The sequence below is a fragment of the Carya illinoinensis genome, chromosome 1 (genome assembly GCF_018687715.1).
Source record: "Carya illinoinensis cultivar Pawnee chromosome 1, C.illinoinensisPawnee_v1, whole genome shotgun sequence".
Taxonomy (NCBI): domain Eukaryota; kingdom Viridiplantae; phylum Streptophyta; class Magnoliopsida; order Fagales; family Juglandaceae; genus Carya; species Carya illinoinensis.
Window position 1 is genome coordinate 52,003,873 of NC_056752.1, and position 21,936 is coordinate 52,025,808.

The 21,936-nt window shown below is 35.5% G+C and overlaps 4 protein-coding genes across 6 annotated transcripts; 1 reads left to right on the top strand and 3 right to left on the bottom strand.

Moving 5' to 3' along the window:
* Positions 1 to 2,173: 2,173 nt before the first annotated feature.
* On the bottom strand, positions 2,174 to 6,358 carry LOC122283065 (monothiol glutaredoxin-S15, mitochondrial). 2 transcript variants are annotated; one of them, XM_043095190.1, is made up of 7 exons: positions 6,201 to 6,358; positions 5,270 to 5,372; positions 4,088 to 4,222; positions 3,828 to 3,927; positions 3,170 to 3,236; positions 2,620 to 2,698; positions 2,174 to 2,536 (listed from the first exon to the last, which is right to left on the bottom strand). In XM_043095190.1, exons 2-7 carry the CDS (start codon positions 5,330 to 5,332, stop codon positions 2,477 to 2,479), a joined length of 504 nt encoding a protein of 167 aa, XP_042951124.1. In that variant the 5' UTR covers positions 5,333 to 5,372; positions 6,201 to 6,358; the 3' UTR covers positions 2,174 to 2,476. The 2 variants fall into 2 exon arrangements, with proteins under 2 accessions (XP_042951124.1, XP_042951125.1); XM_043095191.1 differs by having other exon boundaries at positions 6,126 to 6,245.
* A 2,228-nt stretch (positions 6,359 to 8,586) lies between these two features.
* LOC122283091 lies at positions 8,587 to 12,056 on the bottom strand. Its single transcript, XM_043095192.1, has 2 exons — positions 11,920 to 12,056; positions 8,587 to 10,296 (listed from the first exon to the last, which is right to left on the bottom strand). The coding sequence occupies exon 2, from the start codon at positions 10,260 to 10,262 to the stop codon at positions 9,042 to 9,044; it is 1,221 nt and encodes a 406-aa protein (XP_042951126.1). The 5' UTR covers positions 10,263 to 10,296; positions 11,920 to 12,056; the 3' UTR covers positions 8,587 to 9,041.
* Positions 12,057 to 12,133: 77 nt separating this feature from the next.
* On the top strand, positions 12,134 to 14,429 carry LOC122283107 (WD repeat-containing protein 43). Its single transcript, XM_043095193.1, has 6 exons — positions 12,134 to 12,293; positions 12,422 to 12,702; positions 12,772 to 12,854; positions 13,460 to 13,571; positions 13,973 to 14,047; positions 14,123 to 14,429. The coding sequence occupies exons 1-6, from the start codon at positions 12,260 to 12,262 to the stop codon at positions 14,309 to 14,311; spliced, it is 774 nt and encodes a 257-aa protein (XP_042951127.1). The 5' UTR covers positions 12,134 to 12,259; the 3' UTR covers positions 14,312 to 14,429.
* Positions 14,430 to 15,212: 783 nt separating this feature from the next.
* Positions 15,213 to 16,167, bottom strand: LOC122283123 (late embryogenesis abundant protein 2-like). 2 transcript variants are annotated; one of them, XM_043095194.1, is made up of 2 exons: positions 16,021 to 16,167; positions 15,213 to 15,819 (listed from the first exon to the last, which is right to left on the bottom strand). In XM_043095194.1, exons 1-2 carry the CDS (start codon positions 16,072 to 16,074, stop codon positions 15,406 to 15,408), a joined length of 468 nt encoding a protein of 155 aa, XP_042951128.1. In that variant the 5' UTR covers positions 16,075 to 16,167; the 3' UTR covers positions 15,213 to 15,405. The 2 variants fall into 2 exon arrangements, with proteins under 2 accessions (XP_042951128.1, XP_042951129.1); XM_043095195.1 differs by having other exon boundaries at positions 15,213 to 15,892; positions 16,021 to 16,160.
* Between the last annotated feature and the right edge of the window lie 5,769 nt (positions 16,168 to 21,936).

A 21,936-nucleotide genomic window follows, 5' to 3' on the forward strand; every position in this document is an offset into this window, starting at 1 on the left:
ACTCTCTTACTTGAATTGAGAGTTAAGTATAGGACTCTCTTACCCGGAGTAAGAGTGGAGTGTAGGACTCTCTTACCTAATAATATCTACAAAAATCAATTCAAGATATTTTTACCCAATAATATCCACGAAATTAGCTTAAAATATTTTTATCCAATAATATCTACAGTTTTGAACAGACGTTTTGTCCGAAAATATGAAAAAATGTTATTGCTCCATAAGACCTTAAATAACCCTCCGAGTCTAATGGCACAAACCATAATACATTTTGACACTTCTAACTATCTCCAATAATAAAAAACACACTTCTGATACCATAGTAAATAATAACACTAACTATGTAGTTAGACAAAAACCTATACGATTAATGGATTCGTGAAAACTTATGGGGTCTTCATGAGGTTCGTAAAGTTAATAAAAATTTCACAATTGAATTTCTAGCGGGCTGTTACAGTCGCTCTTCCCGTTTGTTGTCGAGATCTAGGGAGAGAGAAAGGAAAATGATAATATGAATGTGACCATCAAACGTGTTTACTTATATTTTTTAATTTTTTGATTTTTTATTAATAAATAAAAAAAGTAATTATTAGTGAATAAATATTTTTTTGTTAATAATTAAAGAAGTTTAAAAAATGTTTACAAAAAATTTATTTGTACTAATGTATATTTGATGGGAATATTTAGTAGATACTCTAGTATTGTTTAGAGATATAATATTTACAATAATAATGTACTTAAGCGTTGAGTAAATATTTTAAAAAGAAATAAATACTAAATTTATATAAAAAAATTTAAATTTTTAATAATAAATGTCACTTTTTCTTAAAACGATTATATAATATTTACACGTTTCATACTGTATATATCATTATTGGAAGAAACACGGCTGTGTCCAGGGAGGCAGGGAATTGGCTGCCTTTCGGGTGTGAAAAGCTAAGACAATTGCTGGTATGGGAGTGGTGGTCAGAGAGTTACATGTTGAAGGCTTGAAGCAGCAGGAGCGTTACCTTGACGCAAATTAGCGCAGCATATTCACCTTATTCTCAGACATTACATTATTTTTATTCTTATTTTTTTATATAGATTTGAGAATGAAAGTTTCAAATTCAAGACTTCCATTTTATAACTTAGAAATTATGCCAATCAGACGTCTCTGATGTTATTATTAATACGACTAAGCCGTGTAGATTTGGGTTTGTCATGTATAGGTCGGTAGAATTGTAGGATGGGAGAAGCTCCCAGCAAGTCGGTTGGGATTATAACTTTTAACACCAGCAACCAGCCTACATAAATCTGCCATTTAGGACGTGTACCAAATTAAAATTTACACTCACATCCACATGATTTTATTTTATTCTTCATCTCTTCCCCCTTCTCTCTCTCTCCCCCACCCCCCACGCCTGCAACGGTGCAATCCCCCCCTCTCTCTCTCTCTAAAACACACTCTTTCTCTCTCTAAAATACACCCGCCATCTTCTCTTGCTTGAAGTTTCCATCTACCCAATGCCTTCTTTCTGCATCTAAATGTCCAGATCATTTTCTGCGCGTGGGAGGGGGTTGCAGAAAATCATCTAGGTAACAGTTCATCTAAATATTTCATGGTAGAAAATTATCTAAATATAAACGCTATAAATATATAGGAGAAAATCATCACTTAGTCCATGTCAAAAAATCATCTAAATGTAAACGTTTAGCTAAAGTGATTTGTTTACATTGGTCTGGGGCGTATTTGGTTCACTGTTCTTTCTAATTGCAATTAGAAAGCTGTACGGATTAATGACTAATTTCCTTGTGAAGCTGTAAAATTATCAGACAATCTCAAATCTAAATGTTTCATAGCAGAAAATCATCACTGTATATACATTCTTGAGAGAGACGGGATTGCAGGCGTCGGGAGAGGAAGGAAAGAGGAGAAGAGATAAAAAAATAAAATGATCATGTGCAATCGGGTGTAAATTTTAAGTTGGTATACGTCCTACGTATCAAATTTATATTGGCTGGTGTTAAAATTGAATTCACACCCGACTGTTTGGGAGCTTTTCCCTTGTAGGATATCAATCGAGATCCAGCAATTGGAGGTCCTAAAGTTTTACCTTCTCTGCATAAGGAACAAGATGGGCATATTTTCAAAACTTCAAATAAAATTGGCCGTTTTTGTCTCTATATCGGAACAGAAGATGAAGTGTGGCTTCTCTTGTATTTGATTCACAATAGTTCAAAACCGTGAAGTTCAGCTACAAAATTAACAGAAAATAAATTAAATGAGGTCACAACACAACAAATCCAATGGCAGATGAAAGCAGAGTAATACGCCGCTTTTATTGTTTAACATTTCAAGCTTATCATACGAACCCTGCAGAAATCTAGCATATAAAAGTATAGAATCCCATATCTCGTCACTTTTTTTAATCAATGATCCAATATCGAGATCACAAGATTTCTAGTGACACCCTTGACCCCTTTTAGATTCACTGCGTCATTCAGACTTTTCCTGATTAGCAGCAATATCTTTCACCTTTTCCTTCAGTTCACCAGTCTACAAGAACAAACCACATTATTAGAGAAATGCACTGCCCTTGGCAAAGAATGAAGCAAAATATGTTTGGCACAAGAAGTAACCTGATGCATATTGAGAATAATATCCGAGCCTCCAATGAACTCTCCCTTGATGAATATCTGTGGAAATGTGGGCCAGTTGCTGCATTTGAAGAACGTGGAATTTTAAAAACTAGCATACCATACAAAATTGAAAAGATCATGGTCATCACAATCAAGAGTCCAAACTCTTCGCCCGTTTAAAAAAGAGCCCATCTCCTGAACTAATGCAATGCACCATACATCTCCTTCCTCTCTGTCTTCTTTTAATTAGAACCTACACCTAATTCCCTTGGTGATATAGCTGGTGAGGCCCAGGTGGCATCATCGAGCTCCGGAACAATATCAGTCTAATATTTAGAAACCTTAATCAAACAAAACTCTGTAATGGTACATCTCCACGGTAGTTTAGTCATCACAGTAGCTTGTTTTCATCTTGAAGAAAGCAACTGGATGCAGCTTTGATTTTTGACTTTTTATTATTATTATTATTATTATTATATATTTTTTAGTTCTATGCCCAGATATAAATATAAAATAATCGTAACGAGCAAAACACCAAGAGCTAACTTACCTGAAGGATTTTACAGCACCTTTCAGCTCAGGATTTTCCAGAATATTTCTAGCACTCAAAGGAACATCTGCAACAGTCATCCATATGGTAAGAGGACAATAACCAGATGATTACAATAAACCAGATACTTATCAAAAAAGGGAAGAAAGTATGATAAGCAGATAAATTTATTTATCATAGGAAGTTGACGAGTACCAAGATGAAAGCATTCAAATTACGGAAAACAGGTATAGGCACAGGTAATCCCTAGCTATAGGAGACAGTGTGCACAATCAACACTTTTACACTCTCCCATTGCACAGAACTATCAATTAGTAGCTTGTCCAGAGATAACTTTTAATTGGTTCCTCCTATGCTTTCATTCAATTTGTGCAGTGTAAGGGAGAAATGTCGCAAGCTATGCACTACAAGCCCTCTCCGCCATGATAAGGAAGGAGTAATCCACACAGCATATAACATGTGTTCATACATAGGTGCATGCTTTCATTTCATATACATGTTTCACATATAATGTGTATGTACAAGTGTTGGGTGCGTGTGCCTATGGTGACTCTGAGCGTGGCACAAGACTAATACACATTAACACATATTGATTGATAAAGTAACCAATAAAGGAATCGAAGGATTTGCTCATAAAACTAAAAATCTACACACTTACTATATTGTTTTAAGACTCTAACTGCCAATGAGCTGAATCCACACTGAGGAAATTCGGGAACACCTTTCATGTAAATCATTACAGGATTCTCCTTGACATCCTACACCAGAAGCAACTACAACTAATAAGTTTTTCTTTTCATAGGTAATCAGACTACAACTTCTCAGGATTGAGCTTGGATAAAAGCCTTTCATATTGCTAATGGGAGACAACGCCTTTCAGAACATGAATCCTAAACATAATTGAAAAGATTCATTTACCTGCTCAACAACATCCTTCAAAGAAAGGGGAGAACTCTCAAGCTTATTAGTGGGTCTAAAATCTTCATGTGTATCAGAATCGCTGGGCACGGTAGTTGAATATCGCATCCCATTGTGGTAAAAGGATCCGCATACCTACCAACAATTTAAAGCAAACTATTAAATGATAATACTGCTGTGATCACCGAGAACCAGAAGAACCAAGAATTATCAATCTGGACTGTGGAGTTGCTTTATAAATATTTGATAACTCCAACTTCAAGTCAATAACCCAGCGAAACTGCGACATTGCAACTCTTTTCCGTTAATAAATAATGAAGTTTATAAAGAAAATCTCAAAAGGGTGCATCCTAGTATACAGGATGTATATGACACAAGCAACGTCTAACAAATTCTAGTTCAGAGTAAACTAAACCCGAACCTTTACTCAATCTCTCACTCTCTTATTCATTTGACCAACATACCAATAACATTGATCCAAAATCCTTTGGCATCATGAGGCTACCTTGATGAACCACTAATGAACCCTCTCACTAAATAGATCTAGCTCGCCAGCTTATCTTAATAAACCCAAAAACGAAAAGAAGGGGTTAAACTCACCAATCCTACGGGCATGTGACAAATATCCACGTCAAAGAAATTCCATGTGCAAATGATATTGACTTGGAACCGAAACTAAAAGTGAGACTATATGTCTCTCAAGATTCTCCAAATAATCAATTTAATTTGACCAGAAAACAAAGTAGCTTCACATGATATTTAGTTCTTGTAGAATCTATCCCATAAGGTCAATTCTAGTGTTGTTGACAGTCACAACCCTCCTCAAAGCTATGACAGCAGGAGTCAGAAAATGTGGATAAGACCGGGACCATAACTACCGTACCATTCTCAATGTACTCTATTCCCAAAAGCAAAACATCTTCACGTTTTGTTCATTGGATGTCCCAATCCATGCTCGTCAGCATAACCAATTTTCAAGAAAAATCACAGCCCCTATATGAACCTAATTTCACAACCTACTTCTACTGATACATTTCAATGTAAATGCTGTGTTTTAGGAACAATCAGAGGATCCAAAGAAGCCACTCTTCGGCCCATGATTCATACTGTAAAATCTATAATCTCATCACGGGTGTATTGATTAACTAAATGTAGAGGACAACAGAAGGTCTTGAATCTTACAGTTCTACTAGAACGGGAGACCGCAATGCCCTTCAGCACCATACTCGATAATGACCTCGCCATTGTTTATTTTATTTTATTTTTTTTGGGAGCTGCAAATAATCTGCACAGAACAATAAAGAGGAGAAACATAACCATATATCTATCCAAACTATACGAACATTCATACAAAGTCACATGCACAAACACGGAGTTCAACAAAGCTTTCTTGGAATAAATTATTGGAAATTTGGAAACTAAACGAACAGAAAATGTTGAACACATGTGGGGTCGAGAAAACAGATTTTAATTTGTAAGAAACATATGTATTCAAGGGGAAAGAAAGTGATAATATCGGTTACAAAGTTCTAGTTTGGTTGCAGAGAAAATCTTTTGAAGGAAACGAGAAATTCTGGATGTAACAATATCTAATGCAAATTCGTGTAATAAGATTTCGAAGTCTGCACACATGAGAGTACAGAACAAACTGATTTCCGAAGAACAAAATTTATGTAGATGGAGCAAAAAAGAGGAAAGAGAGAAGCTGGAGAATGAAATTGTCACAGCAAGAGTTGGCACCAATGAGTTCTAACACAATAAAGAAATCTTAAAGCCTGTCACAGATTCATCAGTTGCTGCCATTTCCACTCCATTTAAGGAGGATCACATTCCTGGCCAGGGAGGCAGCCATGGTATTGACCCGAATAAAACGCCACAGGAAAAACCGAGGCGAAAAAATCCCCTGCCCAAGGTGATCACAGAAGGAAAACCCAAAAGAACTCCAAAGCCAGCGACCCCAAAACCAACGACAGGCAAGAGAAAGTGTGTACGAAGAAAATGACTCAGCAAACACTCTAAAACTCCAGCAGAAATATACCTCAGGGTTCAAACAAGGGTACGACTTTCGCAGGTTTGGTCAGAGAGTGAAATCGTAACAAAGTAACCGACTTACCTCAGGGTGCGATGGAGACCAGCAGAGTAGGGTTTTGGGCCCTTGGCACCTCCTCTGTGCGAACTGCGAAGAAAGAAAGCAAGGATAATCCCCAAACTAAACGTTGTCGTTTTATAGTCTTCTACTTCCTTGGCTACGCGCGCGCGTTGGCGATGTAAGGGTGTAACATTTTTTTGATAAGTAAATATAGCCATATATTTCCTATAAATAAATAAATAAATATATAGCCATATATTATGCATAATAATGGATTTTAGAAAAATAAATTAAAAATGGATGATTGGGCACCTTAGTTCTTTGCCTTGCTAATGTAACATCGATCAAACGAACATGATATTTGCTGCATTTGATTAAATAAATAGTACATCAAATGGGTATTAACCTTAAATATGGCAAAATTTATTTCATATTAAGGTTTGTAAAATGGATAAAAAATTTATGCAAAAAATGTTCAGATAAATTTGCTATATGTGGCAGTTCTACACGTACTTACTCTTTTATTTACGAGTTTATTCACAATATTCATTTTATTAGTTTTTTCTTTAAATTTAAATTCTAAATTTCAAATTTCATGATTTTTAATATATCAATAATTATAAATAAGTCTTTTATATATTTTTCTTAAATACATTTTATATTTTCCTTTTTAAAATTTGCATTTAATATTGTTTTAATTTTTATGTCTTTTTTTTTTCCCAAAAGGTAACCAAGTGATTAGATTTAAAATAAAATAAAAAATTGCATTTAGATGGAAGAATGATAATAATTTTCTAAAACATATTGAAACCTTTTGAATTTTGCCTAAGCGCAAGAGTGTAACCATGAGTCTATAGGCCATATAAAGTGAAAAGAACACTGTATATCATTAGGCCTGAACAAAAAAATCGTGCACCCGACCCGGATTCAAGTTCGACCCAAACCGACTCAAAATGCCCGGACCGTTTCGTTAATTTTCAATTTTCGGAAGTTTTGACCCGTTTTTCGAATTTAATCGGTCAAGTCGGCCATTAACCGATAACCGTACATATAACTGAAGTCATATACCAAATTTGTTTTACACACACACACACACACTCTCTCTCTCTCTCTAGCAAGGGAGAAGCATTTGTTTGTTATTTGAAATGGGTTTCTTTCCTTTCAATTGAGGGTCATGGCCATGGCATGTAAGGAAAGATGGTGGCTCTGAAGCCTTAGGAGAGGAAATCTAAGAATCCATTTTAGCCAACCCATTTTTTGCGCAGTCACTCTTCTTCTTCTTTGTAGTTTAAATCTTGGGCTTTCTTTGATCTTTCAAGAGCCTTTTCAATTTTTTTTTTTTTTTTTTTTTTTACGGGATGCCCTTTCAGCTATAGGTGAAGGGGGTCCTTAAAATCGCAGGCTTTGCTCCGGTTTGTGCTTGGAATAGCAACAAAAATCATAAGAAAGAACCTCTTGTTCGCTTTGCAAAGCTTGGTGTCTCACTCACTTGCTCTCTTTATTAGTTAGATTCGGAATATTTATCTGCAAGGTTTGGTGGTCTCTGATCAAATATAAGTAACAATGCATCAATGCCTCCATGTACACAATTTTTGCATCAGTCTTGATTTTATTTGATTTTGTAGCTTGATTTTACGAGGTGCTAGTATTAGGGTTTGATGGTCATGGTTGGATTTGAAAATTTTTGGGTTGATCTTGGTTTTGGATTGATATATGTTGTAAGTGTTCTTATTGTGGTGGATTTCCATGACCCTTTCTCGATTTGCTTTCTGCTAATTACCTTTATTTCGTGGAAGAAAATACTTCCATTTAACCAAAAGCTTAAACTTGAAACCCACTTTAATTGGAAGGAGCTAGCAATTTCTATATATTCTGGTTTTGGGTTGTCCTCGGTGATGGCAACAAATCTAATTCTAGTTCATGGTGTTTCACTTATAGAAGAAAATTCAGCTTGAAACAGCTCGGCGTTAAAATGAGTCAAGTCGGAATACCCGATTTTCCGAATTCCGATTTCAGGTCGGTCAATGACTATTTGGCTAAACGGTTAAACGGAAGATGATTGTTCCAGGTCAGGTCGGAATATGCCTTTTCGGGTCGAGTCGGTTCAGGTGAACAATCCTATATATCATCATCCTTGTCACTTCTTGATTTATAGTAAGAGATTTACTACTCATTATCTCCGCACACTACACCCATTATCAGCCTTATTCTGTGTCAAATTCAGAAAATAAAGTTTCCAACCTTCCATGTAATCCAATTTTCTGTTTAGGAAAAAATAACTCAATTCTTGCTCCTGTTCAACAAAAAGATAATTTTTTTTATTCACACAAATAAAACATTCTTGCTCACGTAATGTACCCTCATCTTATTCCTATCCCCTTAACCAAATATTTATTTTTAAAATATAAAAGACGATGCAATAGTGTTTCACATTCCCAAAATAAAGAACAATCACAATAAGAAAATGTAAATCAACAATTTGTTTTTGCAAAAGGTTTTCAGATTGAGGTGGAGTACTCAATCATCCATAACAAAAGATGCTTGAATTTAGCCCTTCAATGTCTCGCAACAAAAGGGTCATCATCATTCTCTGTTCACCAAAACATTAACGCTTTAGCAATCGACCTTATTCACCTGTATAAAAAACATGAACCTTCCGGCTGTTGTTTCTCTGAGATGCACAAGCTTGTTAAAACTTAGGCTGATCAACAACCCAACAACCCCCCCCCCCCCCCCCCCCCCCCAAAAAAACCAAAAAAAAAAAAAAAAAGCACACCAAAAGAGAAAAGAAAGACTTGCAAGGATAGCAGGGAAAATGGTTGAGAACTTACAATTGGGATCTGACCTAAAAACAAAGGAATTGAACTAGCGCTGGCTATTGTACGGTGACCATCTTTCATCCCTCCATCGCAACCGTCGGGAATGGGGTGCTGTATTATCTGTTGACCGCCTAGGATATCGTGTAAACCTGTGAACACTCCTTGGTGAATGCCCATGCATTTGACGGAAGCGGGGCCTACCAGATGAGGTAAAAGAGGACCTGCTCTGAGATGGCCAGAAACGGGAAGTATTTTCTGATGACCACTCCGGCGTTTGTCGCACACGCACTGATGAAAAATTGTTGCCTCGCCTGGTAGCAGCACTAGCATCTTCATGAGCCCATCGAGTGGTTTGCCTAGGCATACCCTCTGAGGACAAATCAGTGCTCCTTCCAGCAAGGGTACTGGCCTCCATATCATAATCTGCCCTCGATGTTCTCTCAGATCTCCTATTGTGCATCTGTTCTCTATCACTTGAAACATCCGAGAGATGAACCATGAGGGAGAGCCCAAGAGTACGAAACATGGCCTCCAAAATGGAAGACATCCACCCACTGAACTCTGCCGATAGAGTGTTTTCTTCACTGCTCTCTTCCACAAACTCTGGATGAAGTGAGCTAAGGACATCCTCCAAGTCCCTTTCCCGTTCCAACCTTGTCCAATCACTTCGTCGCATGGGGTCGACCTCTGATGGTATGACAGATGGGTGTTCAGACCTTGCATGCTTCCTGAGTTCTGAGTAGGTCCCACTAAAATCACACATCTCAGAGGAACAACTCCTTGCTCTGGAATTCATGAATTTACGAGCTGGCTCTACAATACGATACCCATAGATCTCTCCCCGACAAAGAGGGCAGACAAGCTTTGGCTGCAATTGGCTCCCACACTGTCTTGCTTGCCCAGGGTCCAACCCATGTTCCCCTCTGCGAAAGGCTGAGTTTGTGAAAGGAATTTCTTGGAGTAGTGTTATGGAGGCATGTGGAGCAAATGACTTACAGAACTGATCAAGACAATTGGAGTGCCGATAACTGGTGTTGCACATGTAAGGGCGGCAACCCTTCTCATGGGCAGAACACTTTAGAAGAACAGCATTATGAGGATGTTCCATACAGATTGGGCACCTAGCCTCCCCCCATTCTTTAACATCGACAGCTGATCCCAATTGTTCTTCCAATTTATGTTGCTCAATGTTCATGGAGCTATTAGGGTAACAAGATGCCCTTGCCTGATCAGCAGGCAAGGCTCGCATTCTTCTGACCTTTGGCATTTTGGGAGTCGAGTTGTTATCACGGGAACTAAATCTACCATAAAACCAGCACATCATAAGAGCAAGCATCATAATATCAAATCAAATATCAGATATATTTTTTATAGATAAATCAAATATCAAATATTACCGATCAATAATGCAATGCATGTGTGGATGCAATGGAAAATACTAGTCACTGACTCAGATCATTAAAACAAAATATGTCTGCAATTGAACCTGCACGATGACTGTATTCTTGTGTGAGTGCTCGTGAGTCTCTCTGATTGTGGATATCATTAGACTTAATGTGTCATATGTGCATAGACAGAATTAAAAGTGTGAACCAATATAAAATGAATCCAATAACTACAACAAGTAAAAGTTTCCAACTGATCATTGTAAAAAAAAAAAAAAGAAGTACAAGTTTAAACCATTCTCCAACACAAAAGAATTGATCAAGTGCAATATATTGATTCTGTTAGGGTCGCTTAGCCTCATTTCGACCATGCTGAACCCCCAAACCCCCCCCCCCCCCCCCCCGCCCCCCGCGCGGGCAATCTACTATGCCCTCAAATTTTACAACTTTATATCCAACAAGAATTTCTAAAGGTGTGCATCAGAACAATAGGGCTCTTCCACTTGCAAACACAAACAAATAGAAGAGATTCTCCATAACAAATTGTACCACCAACACGGTGGATAAACACTACTAGTCCGTGGTCTTGTAATTCATCTATCCTTACATCAGTAAAAATTCTCTAGTTCCTCCTATGAACCTACACAAGGAATCTCTTTCAAAGAGGCTCATAAAAAACCTGTGCACCACGGACCAAATAGCTAGTTACTAATTACAAACACACAACAAGATACACATGCCTTACATTAAAAAAACAAAAGAAAGAAGTAGATGGGACAAAATCCTACACAGCAACGTGAATATGCACCAATATGAGCAAAACAAAGCACTAGTCATAGCCGCTGTTTTTTTCTTCTTCTTCTTCTTGATGAAATCATCTGAAGTTTCTCAAGACAATAGAGGGCTTTCGTTTGTTTCTTGAAAATTACAAATTATATCCAACGGAAGGTTTCCTAAATTTTCATAAGTCTGTGTCCTCGTCATCAGGACTTGGCACATAATACCATTCTTACATGCCAAAAGCGCGTGATTAACTTACCGATAGAAAAACGTTATCATCACTTCAACGCATGACTCGACACTTACACCCACTTAGCACCTACCTACCGAACAACAAAAACTCATTAACTACCCCAAAACTTGTACCCAGTCCAATAACTGTTCTTATTATTTATACCTAGAACAAGAAAATTAATATATATATATATATATATCTTGATTCACCTATTAGTCCCAAAAAACTACAGAAATGACGATTTTTACTGTACCAATAAACAAGTCCCGGAAAATCAACTGCAACCATGGAGAGGCTGCTGTTGATTTAAATCCTCTAACTTCGTTGAAATAAAACCTCAAATTTCAAAAACAATGAGTAGATTAAAACATTAAACCAACCAATTTAATAAAAACCCAGATTGCTGAGGAAAAAAATCAAACAAAACCCAGAGAAATACATCTTACCCACCAAACATATCATCAAACAAAACATAGTACCGATCAAAAAAATAGATGAAGAAAAATGGAGAACATCGAGTTTACCGAAAGAAATTGGGGCTTTGAAAACAAGGGTAAAGCTTTACGAAGACGCAGCTTAATGAAGTCAGTCCCCGATATATATAGTATGAGAGAGAGAGAGCTGAAGAATAGCGTCTTGTATTATGGAAGTACACTGTTGTCCGGAAGCCCAATAGATCATAGAGGTGATATGGGCCGTCAGTTCAAGCCCACAACTTGGGGCCCATCAGCAATACAATGCATTCACCATCTTAAAAGTCAAAACCCTTCAGAAAGTCCAAATCCAGAACCCTAACAAACGGACATCATTAGAAGGAGGAGGAAGTGAAATCCGTACAATATTTATTTTGCCCCTTAGAATCCGATGCCGATGCCGGCAATGAAGAGGAAGAAGAAAAGTGAGCCCTCACTCACTTTTTCTCTGATCTCCCCAAAATAATTAGTCTTTTTTTGTGTCTCTATAAAATTCCTTGTAATTCGGCCGCAACACTCCGTCGTTTCATTCGAATTAGCTACTTTTACGCAGGTCGGGGAGAGGCGGTGGATGGAGTCCTTGTTAACGAGGAGGACCCGAACGAACCCACCATGGGAGAGAAGCTCGCGAGTCTGAATCTGACAGAGAATGATAAATCCAAGAGTGATGGTGCCAAGATTGATGATGACAAGAGCGGAGACGAACGGCCAGAGCCATCTTCTCTGCTAGAGCAGCCTCCGAGTGCGGACTCCGTTCAAGTGCTGCTTAAGCAGGCGTTACGTGCCGACGACCGTGCGCTCTTGTTGGATTGCTTGTACAACCGAGACGAGAAGGTTCGGCTTTGGTTTTTCTTTGTAGGTTTGTGTTAATGGTCGAGTGAGTAATTTCAAGTGTGTTTGCAGGTTATTGCGAAGTCAGTTTCTTTGCTGAATCCGGCGGATGTTCTCAAGCTTTTGCAGTCTCTGGTTTCGATTATTCAGTCAAGGTAAATATTTTCTTTCTCAGTGGCTAAAAAGAACACCATTTTCTCAATCAAAGTAATCGGAAGTATATATCTGTTTGCTAAGTATTGATATTTGTTAACCCAGATTGGCAAGGGGAAACGCTGAATTGATTTCCGGTTAATTGTATTTTTTTCTTTTTTTGGTTTCGAGTTTTATTGAATTGCTGATAATGCCGGTGGATGTAGATAAGTGTCAAGAATTGGCCACCCGGGAAGCTCAATGTACTATTTGTGATGATTGATTATCAGCACCCCTTCCTAGTTTTCTAGAATTTAAAAATCTTTGCCCTTATTCTTCTTTTCTTATACTTGGGTTGTGCCCCTTTGCGCCCTTAATAAAATGCATTGATTACAAAAAATTAAAGTGATTGCAAAGAAGCTAAATTTTTTCAGATATAATGTCTTTATGGCTTTGTTTTTATGCAGTGGTGTTCTGATTCTCAATAAAAAAGAGCTTAGCGAATCCCATGTTTATGCCAATTTCCTCCTCTTTGTTGCTGGTGTTTGGGAATTGTTGTCCATGCTGGTGTTTATACTTTTATCTGGTATTGAGGTTTGTGGACTTTTACGGTGTGTTTTCACCACAGGGGTGCAATTTTGGCATGTGCACTTCCATGGCTAAAAAGTGTACTTCTTCAACATGCAAGTGGAATAACGTCCCAGGAATCTTCTTTACTTGCCCTAAATTCTTTATTCCAGGTAAGAAATGTTTAATTCATTGTGGAAACATTTTGAGTACATGTACTACGAAACGCTTGTGACACATTGATTCCATTCATGTTAGAGAAGATCTTAATCATATCCGCATCTAGTACGGGTTTTCAATACTCCTTTATCCATATCTGTTGCTTCAAAAACATGTGTACTACGAAATCAACATATCTCGACTTTGGAAATGTAGCCATTATTTCCTTATATCTTTGACATATTGATAAACGTTTGGGATATTGATAAAATATTCCTTGAAAAACATTTGCCAAGAATATAACAGGAGTATAATTCATATTCATGCTTCTCACATTGTTGGTTTTGTTATATATGCTAGTAGTACAATGTAGTATATGAGTTTGATAATCTTATATGGCCTTGTACGTATGCAGCTCATAGAATCGCGAGTCTCAACTTTTGAATCAGCTATTCAACTATCCAGTTGCTTGGACATCCTATACACAGGGGTGAGTCCTGCAGTAAAATCTGCGGTCTTAAATTTTATGTGTTTCATGTTTTATTCATGCAAGCCCTTCAAACAGGTTGTTGATGACGAGGTAGATGAGAATGGCACCACGGTGCCTGTAGTTTTTGAGGACAAGGATGAAAGTGATGAAGAGGAATCTGAGGATGCTATGGAAACTGATCAAGATAGAGAAGATGAGGAAGCATCAGATGAAGCATTTGATGGTGTTGATGACATTGAGGGAAGTGATGGCATGACCGATTGATGCGGATTGCTAAATTTGTGTTGTATTTGAGAAATTGAGTCAAATATGGATCTGGATTTGTAATATTGTCTTGGAAATTGAGGTGATATAATTTATCAACAGCTTTTGTGTTCTGATACCCATAAGCATCGTCCGATATTATAATTATTTTTAAAAAAAACTGAGTCAAAGGGCGAATGAGCATGATGGATCCTGCGACCATGCATGGGAGTATTGTGCGAAAATTATAATTAATAGAATGGAGTAGAGTCAGGTTTAAGCTTGAGATTTCAGAGCTCGCAAATGGTCACCGATGAAAGGAAAAACTCGTTTTGTACAAAAACAAAAAATGAAAAAATGTGTTCGTTCATAGTAGCTCGATCCAATCTTGAAGTATCGTCACTCCTACTTCACCGATATCCGATTGGATCAAAGATCACTCTCAATCCATGTTTATCTCAGGTATTAAAGATTCTATGGCCGATCCTTTTCTATCGTTCGCAACAATATATCATAATCTGACCAAATTTAGAAGATAAGAGAACAAGATAACTGCATATTAATACCCTCCGCCTGGACAATCAAATTACCAGCAGGGCCCTACAAAGAACATCACTCCAGCTACTGCTTTTCTCAATGTAAAAAAATCACTCCTCCCGTAGACTCCGGGATGACATATATGCCCACTCGTCAAATTTCTTTTGGACTCAACTTCCAACGTTACACTTCGAAGATAGCCGTGTATTGTAAAAAACCATCTAAGCCGTATATATAATTGCTCTTAAAAACACTAATTGGGATTTACATCTCATTAGACGGACACCCATCTTATCTCAATCTTTAGTGTTCGTTTTGCACGGAGTGATCTGCAATCTCCCAGTACAAATTACGTACGTACATGCACACAAGAATGAATAACAAATTAAAAAGAACCCAAAGTGACATGTTATTTCTTTTTAAGTTGAAATTACATCTCCCTTTCACCGAATGGAGAAACAAAGGACTTCGACCAAAGATGTCCCAACAACTAAATTAAGAGAGATTACAGAACAAAACAGACAGGCAACAGACTTCAATTCCCAAATTCAAAACATTGTACGTCCTTATTATTTATATTATCCCTCGTTATTATGAGGGCTATTATTATGATCCTCAGCATCATCGCCATCTTTGCCCATGCCAACGGTATTCTTCACCGCATCGGCCGCACTTCGGGCCATGTTCTTCACACGCTCCCCGGTCTGTTGGATTATTCCAGCGGTCTTTTCCTTTCCGGCCTGCGCCTTCTCGCCGGCGGCCTCTGCTGCCTCCTGAGCCTTCTGCTTGGCTGACTCCGAGGCTTCGGAGGCCTTTTCCTTTGCGGCCCCGGTCTTCTCAGAGAGGTAGCTTCCGGTTTGGTCCTTGGACTCTTTCGCAGACTCGGCTGCGCTCGAGGTCTTGTCTTTGGCAGCTTCAGCCGTATCATGGGTCTTCTCCTTTACCGCTTCGGCCTTCTCCCTCATAGCACCCATCGTCTGGTTGGCTTTCTCCTGAGCATTCACGATTCAAAAAATCAACAAAAGGCATTGCCTGAGCTGAGTAAATTCCTTGTAGGGCCGCCATCTTAAAAAAAGAAAAAAACATGCGCCATGCAATATCATGAAAAAATATTAAAAAAACCGAAATGCCGATGATCATATATTCTTCACGACCTTACATAAGAATGCAAAAATAATCAAAAGTGTGTATACCTCATCTTGGCCCTTGGTTTCACCAGCTCGATAACTCTGATCATGGGATGCCATATTTTCCGTCAAAGGTGATTTAAGTAAGTACTACTTCTTCAGACAACTCTCTCTGAACTAGGAAAACTTTGCGTACCGGTAGAACTTGCTTGCAAAGATATCGGGGGTGTCTGGAATTCCTATTTATAGCATATCGTGTGCCCCACTTGCTAGACACGTAGCCCTGTCTTCTGACACGTATTATGGCCACTTCCTGCTGCATGCAACCGTGCTGTAGCCTGCCACGTGTCTCTTGTTACAGTAATATATGCCTGCTGTTAACGACCAAGTTCATCAATACTTTCGTTTTACGCTCGTCGTTAATGCTGTTGAGATATGTTTTGAATAATAATTAAAAAATAAATAAATAATAATAATAAATATTAAATAATAATAAATAATAGATAAAAAATAATAATAAAATATGTTAAGAAATGTTAAGTAATCCCCATCAACCAAAAAACTTGACAAGTAGATTCAAAAAACGTCAATCCAACTTACAAAAAAAAAATATTAACGTCAATCCAACATATATCGATTGAGAAATAACTCTTTATATTTAACTGTTTAAAATGTGTGACGCAATAAATATAATTAAAAACAATAAATATTAGTATATGTATAGAAATTATAAATCTCGATTCCAAATATCTTTGATTTATTTTTCATGAATTTTAGAAATAAAAGGGTTTGGGATTTATTGTAAACTATTTTGTAACAATGATTTGAAATTCTTTTTCATTGAGTTTTTCTATTCATCATTTATATACATCACATATATACCACGTACACTTATTTTTATTTTTTTATTTAAGTTTAATTTATCCTTCTTAAACTAGTTAAATTATTCTACTTATTATCCATATACCACATATTTAATAAGGGAAAAAAATTATTTGATATGTGATGTGAGAATGATAAATACAATTTTTCTTTTTCATTCAAGTAATGCTACATACAGTCGTGGATTGTGCAAATGCCGCACAATCACTTTGAAAAAGAGTGAGGTATATTATTAAAAATGTTAGTTTTTTTTTATGTAGGTCCCGTATTAATTTTCATGTCGATTCTGTATTAATTCACTTTTTTCAAATAGACTGTGCGGCGCTTGCACAACTATGACTACAAATATCATTTCTCTTTTCATTATAAAGAATTTGAAACCGAATATTTTAAGTTATTAATATACGGTTTATATTTGATTCAATACCAAATTTAAATCGTCTCTTTCAAATTCATTTATCCAAACATATAATATAAATAAATTATATAATATTTATCACTATTTATATAAATATTTCAAACATCTGATTTTGGATAACACATAGTTCGTGAAATGGTTGGTGCATGTTTGTTGCTAGTTGCTCGATCGGGACAACAATATCAGGTTGAAAAGGATTAAAGTGAGATTGCAGCTAGGGTTGTAATCGAGTCGAGTTGAGCCAGTTTTTAGCTTGCCGAGCTCGACTCGACTCAAAATACTCTAGTTCAAGATTTTTTTTAAATTTTTGTTCGAGATCAACTCAATAAGTTAAAATCTCAACTCGAGGTCGAGTTTGAACTCGTCTCACAAATGAGTTCGAGTTCGAGTCGAGCTCAGCTCGAGCTCGAGCTTAAATTGTTTTTTTTAATAAGATTTAATAATTAATCAAATAAATAAATAAATAAAAGAAATAATATTTAATTTATACAACTAACAAGTAGAACCTCTATTAAATTATAAACTTTTAAAAATTTTATAAAATTTATAAATAATTAATATTTAACTAGTTAGTATTTATTTAAAATAACAATATATTATATATCTACATATATTATAAATATATATACTTAATATGATAACATATATCTATTTCATATATGGTTTCCACATGCTAGTATATGAAATTATTAAATTTTATCGACTAATTATTATACAAATTATAAAATATACCTATGAAATATATTCACCATATAAACATAAGTAATTAAAATACATATTATATATTTAATTATAAAAGTGATATGCTTATATTATTAGCTAATACATACATACATGTATAGGTATATATATATTTATCAATATATGAATGAGTTTTAATCGAGTCGAACTAACGAGTCGACTCGAGTCTAAACGAGCGAGTCTAAACGAGCTTTAACAGAGTCGGATCGAGTTCTGTCGGGTACGTGTCATGTGACGCCCCCAAATTTCGTTTGGGATCGAACGGAAATTTGAAACGTCGAGACATGCAACACAAGGTTACCTACCCCCGTTCATGACATATAAGATGCAATGTTCCCAACCTGCATCTAACAATATGCAATATTCGCAGCGGATAATTTTTTTTTCTTTAGCAATACTATGCATCAAATTGAAAATATCTCAAATGCTTAAAACATACTGCATACATAAAAACCTATTGAACAACTAAAATCACAACATTAATCCAAAATAGTTATGATCCAAAAGTACTGGAGATGCAACTCCATCGTACAAGTAGTAATTTAACTACTATATTAACATTAACGACGCACCGTCGTTCAATCGACTGTGTCTAGTTGGTCAGTTCCTGATCCTCCTTCAGGTCCTGTAACAAGATCTACCATTCGGGGGGAATGGTAGTTGGGACTACCACAGTGAGATTTGATTTCAAATCTCAGCAAGTTAACAAAAAAACTCCACACATGCTAATAATGCATGGATGACAGTAAAAGCATAAATGCATAATCAAATTCATAAATAATTAAAGCATAACTTAGCGTACAACATAGCATAATTGACATAACTTAAATTGAAACATGAACTGAACTTGACTTGACATGAACTTGATCTGAAACTTGATTTAGTATGAACTTACTCTGAAACTTGAATTAACATGAAAAATACATACTCCACAGTTGTTGTGGCCCCATGTATTCTACACATCACAATGCTGTTAAATACATACTCCACAGTTGTTGTGGCCCCATGTATTCTACACAAACTGAATGTACTCAAGATGAAACGTGACTGGAAAACGAAAGGACTGGAACCCTGACGTAACATAACGTGATTTGAACATAACTTGAAATACATGACCAACTTGAGATAGAAACATTTCGTAACATGGCATAACATATAATAGACAACATATTTAACATGACATACTTGTAATGTACAGTAATACATGACAGAATATATTATGTAACAGATAAAAATTGATGACAGAATAAATTCTGTATAATAGATAATTACGTGATAACTTGGCATGACATGACATATATGATAACATACTTACATACACTATAGTTCCTTTACTTAGCACACATACACAGTAGACTGCTAGTAAGTTAAAAGCTAACTTACCTCGATCTTCGCGTTTCTTATAAAACTTCAAGTGCGATCACGAGGAACTGTAATTAGTGATTCTAAAAGTTAGAACTAAATCACTAATAATTTGAAATATGGAAAATACTAACTTAAAGAGTAAAATTTTTATTTTACTCTCTACATGTGGGAAAATGACCGTTTTACCTATAACTTAAGGATTTTGCATACTAATTCCAAAAGTTTCCAAAATTTACATTCCTCATGTAAATTTTGTCCCAAACTTAAATATCAACTCAGAAAAATTTAAAACAAAACACAACTATGGAAAACACACTATGACCGAAACATCCATAGGCCATTTTCCTTGATTTTTTTGTTGCAATTCTTTTCAACTTCAAAACTCATGCTTAAACCAAAATTTTACAACAGACATCTTCCAATCCTAAGTTCAAAACCATACTTAAAACATCCATTTAGAAAAAGCTAATAATCAACACCAAACTTTTTTTGTAAAAAGATCCAAGCACTTGAATCACAAGTTTTGACCTTAAATCAAAACATCTCCAAGAGTTTCAAAAATCAAATCTTACTTCTAACATATTCATAATATTATCCTAACATCAACCATGCTTTAAATCATCAAACCAAAGTCACCAAAATCACAAAATAACATTTGGAGTTTTTGGTTTTACACTTAGTCCAAAAACAGAAACTTTTTCCTCAACTAGTTTTGATAAATCTCTTGATCTATGACTTGTAAATATATGATCTTCAAACCAAACCATAACATGGTTTAAAAAGATGTCCTAAAACATATATAAACTTCTAATTCAGGATCACATGGTTAGAAATTAACCAAAATATAAATTTAGCCAAGAATATCCACACTTTGGCTTATTTGAATATCTCTTTGCATAAAATTTCATATCTTTGAAACTAACATCAAATATATTCAAAATAATAATATAACATGTATATAAGATACTTAGGATCCTCCAATAAAATTATTAAAGTCATTAGAATAGGTTTAGACCACCAAAGAGTTAAACTTTCTTAAAACAGAAACTGTTTTTCTTCTTCCAGTTTCTAAGTTTCTAAATCTAAGAAAATCTTTCATCAAAACTTTTAATCATGCAAAAATCCTCAACCAATAGTCACATATACATGTTAAAAATACTCCATAAAAATTTCGGACCAATATCTATCCATTAGCTTGGTCAAAAACTCCAAACTATAACATATTTTCCAGTTTATCTCCTAGAATGACCTTTCTATAGTTTACACAATATTTGACTGACCAAATGATCTTCAAATGGGGCAAATAAGATATCCATGTAAACTAGACTAAAAAAGGAACAACTTATATGAAGAAGACTTTATGATAAAACACTTACAACAGCTTCGAAATGGGCGTGCAAAAGAACTTCTAAAAGCTGTCCGAGAGAGAGTGTTTGATAATCTTTTATTGGAAGGTGTAATTGAAGATAAGTTCATGAGTGCTGGCTGGACATATTTATGGACGAGATAAGGGAGGTGATAAGGCTGGAGTTGAGAGTTGAGTGTGATTTTCTCCTACCCAAAATATCTATAAAAGATTATCTCATAATATTCTATCCAATAATATCTACAAAAAAACAACTTAAGATATTTTTATCTAATAATATCTATAAAAAATCAACTCAAAATATTTTTACCCAATAATATTCATGAAAATTACCTCAAGATATTCTTTTTATCCAATAATATCTACAGTTTTGAACAGACGTTTTGTCTGAAAATATGAAAAAATGTTATTGCGCCATAAGACTTTAAATAACCCTCCGAGTCTAATGGCACAAATCATAATACATTTTGACACTTCTAACTATCTCCAATAATCAGAAACACACTTCTGATACCATAGTAAATAATAACACTAACTATGTAGTTAAACAAAAACCTATACGATTAATGGATTCGTGAAAACTTATGGGGTTTTCACGAGATTCCTAAAATTAATAGAAATTTCATAATTGAATTTCTAGCGGGCTGTTACATGTCATTTACAAATCGAGTAGGTATCTGCTTTCACGAGCGAACTTTTTTTTTCATGAGTCAAGTTCGATTTGAGTTTAACCGAACGAATACTGAGCAGGCTATCGAACAGACTGGTTCATTTACAGTTCTAATTGCAACATGTCATATTAATGGAGAATTTTAAAAATATTTTATTCATATCTATAACTATTTGTCAACAGAAAATGGGAGGTCAAGTGGTTAACAATTCTGCCAAGGTTGTAGATTCAGGTACGAAGTTTTTATAAATGAATTATAGTTGGAGTACTTAACCAATATTATAATAAATAATATTAAATACAGTCATAAAATATATAAATTTTATATATTTTTTTGTGAATGTGAATCTAGACTAAAATTTTTGTTCAAAATTCGAAAATTTAGGTGGTCTAGATCCTGTTATTTAACACATTATTCGTAGCTGAATTTTTTTAAACAATATTTTTAGTTTAAGATGACATCGTTTTTGTATGCAAAACGTACAAAAACTAGAATTAAAAAAAGTTAAGAGTGTTTTTTTTTTAAATGGAATTAAAAAT

What these genes read in the sequence shown, in the direction of transcription:
- LOC122283065 (XM_043095190.1), bottom strand. Translation starts at nt 5,332, where the DNA reads ATGGCGAGGTCATTATCGAGTATGGTGCTGAAGGGCATTGCGGTCTCC. An exon ending in TCTCCCGTTCTAGTAGAACT is followed by an intron (nt 4,223 to 5,269) that starts GTAAGATTCAAG and finishes AATTGTTGGTAG; the next exon opens with GTATGCGGATCCTTTTACCA. An exon ending in GGTGCTGTAAAATCCTTCAG is followed by an intron (nt 2,699 to 3,169) that starts GTAAGTTAGCTC and finishes CTTCAAATGCAG; the next exon opens with CAACTGGCCCACATTTCCAC.
- LOC122283091 (XM_043095192.1), bottom strand. Translation starts at nt 10,262, where the DNA reads ATGCCAAAGGTCAGAAGAATGCGAGCCTTGCCTGCTGATCAGGCAAGG.
- LOC122283107 (XM_043095193.1), top strand. Translation starts at nt 12,260, where the DNA reads ATGCCGATGCCGGCAATGAAGAGGAAGAAGAAAA. An exon ending in TGTACAACCGAGACGAGAAG is followed by an intron (nt 12,703 to 12,771) that starts GTTCGGCTTTGG and finishes GTGTGTTTGCAG; the next exon opens with GTTATTGCGAAGTCAGTTTC. An exon ending in GTTTCGATTATTCAGTCAAG is followed by an intron (nt 12,855 to 13,459) that starts GTAAATATTTTC and finishes TTTTCACCACAG; the next exon opens with GGGTGCAATTTTGGCATGTG.
- LOC122283123 (XM_043095194.1), bottom strand. Translation starts at nt 16,074, where the DNA reads ATGGCATCCCATGATCAGAGTTATCGAGCTGGTGAAACCAAGGGCCAA. An exon ending in AAACCAAGGGCCAAGATGAG is followed by an intron (nt 15,820 to 16,020) that starts GTATACACACTT and finishes GTGAATGCTCAG; the next exon opens with GAGAAAGCCAACCAGACGAT.